General features: G+C 52.2%; 1 protein-coding gene across 1 annotated transcript; it reads right to left on the bottom strand.

Annotated features, from left to right (window-relative positions):
* Nucleotides 1–3,848: 3,848 nt before the first annotated feature.
* ZFP36L2 (ZFP36 ring finger protein like 2) lies at nucleotides 3,849–8,169 on the bottom strand. The gene is made up of 2 exons (XM_054567258.1): nucleotides 7,779–8,169; nucleotides 3,849–7,245 (listed from the first exon to the last, which is right to left on the bottom strand). The coding sequence occupies exons 1-2, from the start codon at nucleotides 7,827–7,829 to the stop codon at nucleotides 5,818–5,820; spliced, it is 1,479 nt and encodes a 492-aa protein (XP_054423233.1). The 5' UTR covers nucleotides 7,830–8,169; the 3' UTR covers nucleotides 3,849–5,817.

Here is an 8,169-nt window from a genome sequence, read left to right as displayed (position 1 = left end):
CTTGCTTTTTAAAAAATTCCGCCTGGCTTCCCAGGCCAGCTAAGCACCCCGACACAAGGGCCCGATTGCCAGAGGAATCCACAAGGAAAACAAAGCTTATTTTTAGAGAAATATTTTCAACTTGGTTTCAGCAAGTTTAGGAGTTTTCTTGTCTGCCTAAAGTCTTTAATATCTTTCCTTCTATTTCAGAGTTGCCTCTCACCCAGAGGGCACAAGAACTCCTATCTGACAAGAGCTATTTCTGCACAGATGAAAATAAATGGGCCCCTTCCTCCTCCAACCAAGAATTAATTGTTCCTAAATATGTCCCTCTAGTCAGGCCCCGGCGGCCTGCCCGTGGCCAGTGTGCCGCGCAGTGAGGCGGGCCGGGTCCCGGCAGGCCGGAGGCCTGATGGCCGCCCTCCCGCTCAGCCCTGTTCTGCCCACCACCGTGCAGGAAGCAGATGACAGCCTGGCCATCATTTCCGGGTTTTGAAAGCAGTTTTTAACTTGAAAGAGGCCTGCTAAAAAGGGCTGCTTTTCCTCTGTAGGTGTTGACACCCCGCCCCACATGGACGGACGCACACACATAGCCCCCCAGACCCAAACATACAGCAACACTGACAGGTCCTCCTGCCCATCCCACAGACCCACACGACACACCCACACAGCGTCAGCTGTGCAGACACAGCCACCCCCAGCAACGGGCACACCCAAACCCACACCCACACCCGGATCTACACACACCCCTACACACACAGAGCAAAAGACACACTCAAACCCACCCCCCACAAGCAGATGGACCCAAGCCCACATCCACACCCCACAGGCACACATGCACAGCAACTCACGCCCAAATCCACAGGTTTCTGCGCATTTCACCCACCGACTCTCACCCCCTACAGACATGCACACTTCACACACATGCCAAGAGCCACACAGATCCACGCATCCACGCACAGCCCCATACACCAGTGCTCTCCCGCGAGAGCACCGCACAGACTCTTGAGCCCCTGCACAGAGCAATGCCCACGAACATGGGCACCCTCAACGACAGAGACAAGGGCACAGATACACCCACATAAACACCCTCCATATGAATGCACGCCCACAGGCCCCCCTCCGCACAGACAGACATACCCTCAGACACATACACACTCATGGCCTAGCACAAACTGTCAGGGGAGGTTGGAAGAACCCACCTAGGCAGATGTGGGCCCTGGAGGTGTTGTGGCTTCCTGCAGCCCAGGCCCCCGCCCGCCTCCTCCCGCAGGGCTCCTCCTGGGCAGGCCTGTCCAGCTGCCAGGCCTTGGCTCCTCCCTGGCCCTCCCCCTCTTCCTCCCTCCCTCCTTGGCCTTGCCAGCGGCAGGGAACTGGACCTGCCCTGGATGGCCACAGGTCTGCACGTCTCCTGGAGTGTGAACAAGAAAAGATAAACACAATTAAATGAGGTAACAACAATGGAAAGTGGCTACAGGCCTGGCCTCGGCTTAGCCTCCAGGGGCCGAGTTGGCTCCCACTAACTCACCAGGCCAAGAAAGGCACCGAGACCCAACTTCCGCTTTCAAAACAGAGTCACATCTGCCCTCACTGTTGTCACCACAAGAAAAACTGAAGAGTAAGTACCTGGGGACGGTTTCCTTCCAGGTTCACATGCTCTCTAGCGGGGTTCCTTGCTGCACACATCCAGCTCTGGGGGGTAAGGTTCTGAGACCCCCCCCGAGGCAGAATTTAAACTTGAGCATTCCTAGTGCTGGGCCAGACCTGCAGCCAAGAGCGACGCCTGCTCGTCCTAACTGCGTTGGGCCCCCCCAGGCCTGGCCCTTTCATCCGGGTTCCTGAGCTGCTGCAGAGCTCACAATCCTCCATCTATTCCCATGGGCGGGTGCAGAGCTTTGGCCTTCTCAATAGTTTTTTTGTGTGTGTGTGTGTGTTTTTCCTTTTATGCCCTCAGCAGTAGATTCAGACAGAATGAGTGGTGGAAAATATGTCCACGCATGCATCCCTTCTCTGAAATAATTTAGAAGGTGGTGCACACTAATTGGGTTGTTTAAAAAACACCTTACTTTTTCAGTCTGAGGAAATGCCACACTATTGGGACATTCTAAACCATCACATTCTGGGCTCATTTTCCCAACTGACTACAAAAGAATTTTATCTTGAGTGTAACAGAATTTTAGAGCCACAGTCAGTTTTAGTTCCTCTCCCCCTCTCCCCAGCCTGTGATAGGAATCCTGGCTTGTCTTTACTTGCAGTTTGTTACTTCTCCTTCCTTTAATTTATGTGAAAACTTTCCTAAGGGTGACCATGTAATAGTCGAGAGTTATGTGTGCTGTGAATTCTCTGCAAAGACAATGACCAACATACCCTCCATTGATCTGCGGCAAGAGGAAATTTCTGAATGACTCCCCCCCAGTTGTCCACGCTCCACTGGGTCTAAAATACAAAAACATCAGCTCTTAGCAGTTGGGCTTGCAAACAAACCAATTTTGAAAAATAAATGTGGCTTACCCCAAAAAGAAGTCTAACATTCCAGCTGATCAAAAGTGCTTGTTTAAGAAAAATAAGTTTTGGAATGAAGTGGAAACAAGGCCTTTGAAACACAGCCTGGCCTAAATAGCACCACATTTTAGACTTTTCCTCCCCGTTGCACATTCTTCATGGGGAGGCGGCCAGGGAGCCTGCAGGGCCCTCACTGGAGAGCCCTCCTCGGCCTCGGGCTTCCCCTCCCCCACTGCTGAGGCCCTCAGCCAAGGGCCGGGCATCTGGGAGAACTTTGAAACTGTTCCTCATCCCCTTTGGCAGCGTGCGCCCAGCACCAAAGCGCTCCAGCTAACACCAGCGCAATCATCCTTAACGTGAAACAGCTGCCTGAAGCCCAGGGGGGCTGCAGGCTGCTCCCCACCCCTCCCAGCTCAGCTGTGAGACACAGGGAGCGGGGATGCAAGTATTGGTTGATAGAGCCCAGCTGTTGTAGATAAGAAAACAAACTTGCTAAATCTCTTACCTACTTGGGGAAAAAAGTGCCTGAACTGTGAGTTGGGGGGGTGGGTAGGGGGAGAAGGATGAAGAAAAAACATGATTTATGAACCTGCTTTTTACATTTTCAAGGGGATTGTAGGAAAAAAGTACTAAGGTTTTGTTTAACTACATTAGGAATCAGTAAACTGCTAGGTTTTCTTTTTCTAGAGACCTGGCATTTGCTTTCTGGCCACTCAGCCGTCTGAAGCAGACACTAGGCCTTTTGCATAAATAACATGCGTGCTCTCTCCCAGAGGAAGCTGTCCGCATAAACAAACATTACCCAGATATAAGTTTAACCTGTTTCATCTTCTGTCCCTTTCCCTCCTCTCTGGACAAGGACACAATCAGGTTTTCCAAAGTCCAAGCAAATTGCAGGCCTACCAACACTCCCCTCCACCCCCCAAGTTCAGCACTTTACAGACCGGACCTGCAGCCTGGCGGGTTAGACCCTCTACCCTTCCCCACCCAAGTAGTTCTGCTCCCCAGGCGTCCCAGCCACAAAAAAAAAAAAAAAAAAAAAAAAAAATTCAGACCTTCAGCTGCCACTGTAGGCACGTGATCCACTCGGTGACTCACAGGCGAGCCACACCCCTCAGGCCTCTCAGCCAGGCCTTGCCACCAGCCAACGCTGGGATGCATCTTATTACCAAGGGGAACAGCTAACTAATGCCCTTGACAGTCCAAATAATTACTTTCTAGCTTAAGAGCTTACTATAAAACACGAAGGGGCAGGCTCTGCCAGCTCTCTAAACCATAGCCCCCAACCCCTGAGAGCTGGGTCAGGTCTGATAAAATGATGGGAAGCTACATATTCCTATTAAAAATAAGAAGGCTATCTTACACATGCTTAACTTTTTTTTTTCCCAAAATTTTTATTGGGGGAAACTACAAAACATTTACAGTACAATGTTTACAGTCACAATTTGTAGTGAACTGATTCCCCAAAGTATATTACAACTCAAGTTGACTTATCCTGTTACATTCAAATACCTACTTCTGTTAAAGTAGTCCAGAGTACATAAATACATAGTGCTCCAACTGTACCTACGTACATACAAACTAAAGCTACTGCTCATTCATCCACTTTTCAGGAAAGCATTCCTGCCTTTCTACATGGGGAAAAAAAAATAGTACAAGTTTTGGAATTTCCTGTAATTAAACAAGGCATATTCATGTAATATGTACTATTATTTTAGCACTAAGAGGTGGCCTCTTCACTTTATCTATATAAAAAAAAGTGGTAAAAATCTTTTCCTTTTGTGCAGTTGAACCCATCCTACATTCAAATTCTCTCAAGCACTAATAAACAAAATACTTATTTGGTTGAGGAAGTTTTAAGGCTAGTTCTGGCCCTTCCAAGGCACGGTGAGAGACTACCCTCCATTATTGCTACATGTTTTTATATGCACAGTATGTCACAGTAGAACTGGTGGAATAAGCAAAAACACTCTTGCTAATTTATAAAGTTGGAATGAGAAAAGCATGCCACATTTTGATCTGACTGCAAAGTATGTGGTCGTCTTTTCTTTAAAGTTGGATGGGCTGCAACCATTATACATTCTAAGAAAACTCTTAAGATATTCCTTAAACTACTTCCACAGCATCAAGATAGATTTCTGTAAAGAAATCATGCAATCTTTCAAAATTTACGTAAACAAGGAAAGAAATTAATGAAATAAATATTACATACAATCTCTTAAATTAAGATTTTTTTACTCATTTACAATAAAATAACCATGTGAAGTTACAAAAGGCATATATTACTGTGAAAAGAACATACACTCCACATTTTGCCGATTAATAATGGCAATCATAATTTAACATAATAAAAGAATATATATCTATTGCTTTTCATCATACTTGATAAATACAGTATGAACAAAATTTTCAATGTATACTTTTCACAAGATAATAAATAAGTTAAATAGTTTTTTCATATTGAGTTGTGGTGCAGTGGTGCGAATCAACTCAAAACAGCTAAAAATTCAGCAGTTATTCACCAACGATTACAAACTAAGGTCTGCTCAAGGCTTCCAGAGAGAGCAGACAAAATGGTTCTAAATTAAACATCCACTAAGTGGTGGCAATGAAACCAGTAACCCAGTATGAAACTTTGGAATGCAAGGTTTTTCTTCTTCCAGACACATGTTAACCCAAAAAAAAAAAACAACAACAACAACAACAACAAACGTATGGAGCCTACTATCAAGGCATATTCTTGGCAGAATATTAAAAGCTTATAGGTTCAGCAAGGTGGTGGTTTGGCTGGTTTGTTTACACTGGTCTGAGACGAGCAACAATAAGGAACTTCTTTCAAGATAAAAGTTCCCACATCTGGACTGTAACTAATGCTTTTCAAGTGAAGATATGGAATGGTGGTTGGTAGCTGCTGGTGCTGGGTTGATTTTTCCTAAAGTCCCAAACTCATCTGAGACCTAAAGTTTAGAAAGTTTATGTGTTTTTTTGTTCTATTCGCATCACAACTGCCCAGTTGTGAATATTTTGTTCATCAATACAAAAAGTTCGTTGGCTTTTTTTTTTTTTTGCTCAACAATGACACTTCGTAATAATAATAAAAATAATAAAAAAACAAAACAAAACAAAACAAGAGGAAACCGAAAGGGGAGGGGCAGGGCCCCTCCTGGCACACAAGTTCGAGTCCAAGGGCTCGGTCCAGCCTGCAGTCTGTTTGTGGCCTTTATCACCTCCCCAACTCCCTAGCACGGGCGAGATGGCAAGGGAACCCCCTAACACCCCCCCCATCGGCCTTCCCTTCCTCCTCCTCCTCCTCCTCCTCACTGGCGCCCTCTTGCCTCAGTCGTCGGAGATGGAGAGGCGGCTGAAGATGGGCAGACGGCGGCCGGGGTCGAGGCTGGGGGACTCGGAGCCGCTGAGGCTGCCCGAGCTCAGGGAGCCGCTCAAGTAGCTGTCGCGGTCCGACAGCGAGTCAGGAGGACTAGGGGGCGCATCGAACACGGGTGACTCGGACAGGCGGCATGGCAGCTGGTAGTTGAAAGGTGGCGAGGGTGGCGCAGCGGCACTGGCAGGGAGGGGCGCGCTGGGTGGCGCCGGGGGCTGTGTGGGGGGCACCAGGCCCTGCTGCTGCTGGTTGCGATAGTAGGCGGCGGCCACCGCGGCGAAGCTGTGGGTCTGGATGGCGAGCGGCGTGATGAGGCTGCTCAGCTCCGGACCGAAGGCAAAGGCGTTGTTGGCACACGAGGCAGACGAGCAGGTAGTGCACGGAGCACCAGATGCCAGCAGGTCTTCGGCGCCCCCTGTGCTGTACAGGATGGCGGCCGTTGCTGCCGCCGCCGCCGCCGCCGAGGCGCAACACGTCGGGGCGCCAGAGGGCGTGGAGGCCGCCGAGGCGGAAGAGCAGGACGAAGCTGACGAAGAGCAGGACGAGGCCGAGGAGCAGGAGGGCGGCGGCGGCGTCCGCGACGTCGGGCTGTCGAGAAGCAGCGGCGACTCGAGGCCCCCAGGCGGCTGGTGGTGGCCCGACGGGAAGCCAGAGAAGCTGAGGCTGTGGTGCAGCTTGGGCCGCGGCTCCCGAGGGAAGCCCAGGTGCAGCGCGTCACGCGCGCTGAACGTGCGCAAGTCCCCGGAGGCGGCCCCCGACGGCGCGGGCCGCCGCTCGTCCGCGTTGTGGATGAAGTGGCAGCGCGGCCCGTAAGGGCAGAAACCGATGGTGTGGAAGGTGCGGCACAGCTCTGTCTTGTACTTGGGGTGGCGGGTCAGACTGCGCAGCTCGTGGAAGCCGTGTGCGAACTGGCACTTCTCACCGTACTTGCACGTGCCGCTCTCCTCGAAGGGCCGGCACAGCTCCGTTTTGTAGCGAGTGGAGTTGATCTGGGAGCCGCCGCCCCCCTTCTGCTGCTGCTGCAGGTGCAGGAGGTGCTGGCTGCGCTCGCTGTTCTCGCTGAAAGAGCGGTCCCGGAATTTGTTCTCCTTGTTCAGCAGGGCCGTGCCGCCGCCCCCCGACGGCTCCTTGAGGGTGCCGTAGGAGGCCGGGCTGCCGGCCGCCCCGCTGCCGCAGCTGCTGCCGTTAGGCGCGCCCGGGAACTTGGGCGAGCAGCTGCCGGGGCTGGGCGCGGGGTGGGCGAGCGCGTGCAAGTTGCTGGCCGAGTGCCGTCGGAGGAAGCCCGGGGCAAAGCCCGAACTTGGGGCGGCGGCCACGGGCGTCCCCACTGCCTTCTTGTCCAGCATGTTGTTCAGATTGAGGTTGGCCAGGGATTTCTCCGTCTGCCAAAAGGAGGGGAGCGGGGAAGGGATGAAAAAGGGTGAAGGGGGGGGAAGAGTTGGGGCGAGTTGTAGAGTAACCGCCAGTCTTCCAATTCTTTTTCCTTTTCGCGGATTTCGACTCGGCCTCCCCACCCCCACCCCACCCCCTCCGCCCATATACACGAAAAAAGAAAATCAAGTTCGCGTTGGTAGGAGCCGGACTCCCACTCCAGGCCGCGCTGGGTTTCGACACGTGATCCTCAGCCCGTGGGCCGCCGGCTTGGGCGGCGCAAACTCGGTCCGGGAAGCCCCGGGGAGCGTGGCCGCGGTCGGCCGGCAGGAAACTAAACAGCTACAGCCGCTCCCTCCAGCCCTTCCTCTCTCCCTGCTTCTCCCCGCCCACAAGGCACGAGCAACCACCTCTACAAACTTCGGAATTTTTCTCCGACCCCAAAAAGTCAAGGTGGAAGGGGGTCCCTCAAAAGCCGAGGACAGAAAGCAAAGTCTGAAAAGTCGAAGGGCTTCCTGCTTGCCCGCCTTGCTCCCCTGCGTACCTTGCACAAGAAGTCGATATCGTAGAAGGCGGACAGAAGTGTGGTCGACATGTTTCTCGATTCTGTACTGGTCGCAGTTGCAGGCAGGGAGGTCCGAAAAAACCCTCGGGGCGGCGCGGCCGAGCTCGAGCCACGACGAATAACGGGAGAGGGGCGGGGGAAGGACCGAAAGTTGGCTGGGGACGAGAAGAGGGAGAGAGAAGCAGAGTGGACTGGTTTGAGGGGTGCCCAGGAGTACGGCGTGGGGGAAAAGGAAAGAGAAGCAAAGAGCGCTTCTCCGCGCCCCGGGGTACCCGGCCCGCCCCCCGCGCGGAGCCGACGGCAGCTAGCAAACTGCTGGAACTCGAGGGCCCGCGAGCTCGCGCACTATATAGAGTCCCGCAGCGCGGCA

Source organism: Pteronotus mesoamericanus, unplaced genomic scaffold (genome assembly GCF_021234165.1).
Source record: "Pteronotus mesoamericanus isolate MK-2021 breed Mesoamerican mustached bat unplaced genomic scaffold, CSHL_Meso_final contig_101, whole genome shotgun sequence".
NCBI classification, from domain to species: domain Eukaryota; kingdom Metazoa; phylum Chordata; class Mammalia; order Chiroptera; family Mormoopidae; genus Pteronotus; species Pteronotus mesoamericanus.
Note: the sequence above shows the minus strand (reverse complement) of the source record. Positions and strands in the feature narration are given on the sequence as shown.

Bases quoted from the DNA above. Each gene is read 5' to 3' on its own strand.
- ZFP36L2 (XM_054567258.1), bottom strand. From the start codon at position 7,829: ATGTCGACCACACTTCTGTCCGCCTTCTACGATATCGACTTCTTGTGC. The intron at 7,246-7,778 runs GTACGCAGGGGA...TCCTTTTGGCAG, and splicing joins ATATCGACTTCTTGTGCAAG to ACGGAGAAATCCCTGGCCAA.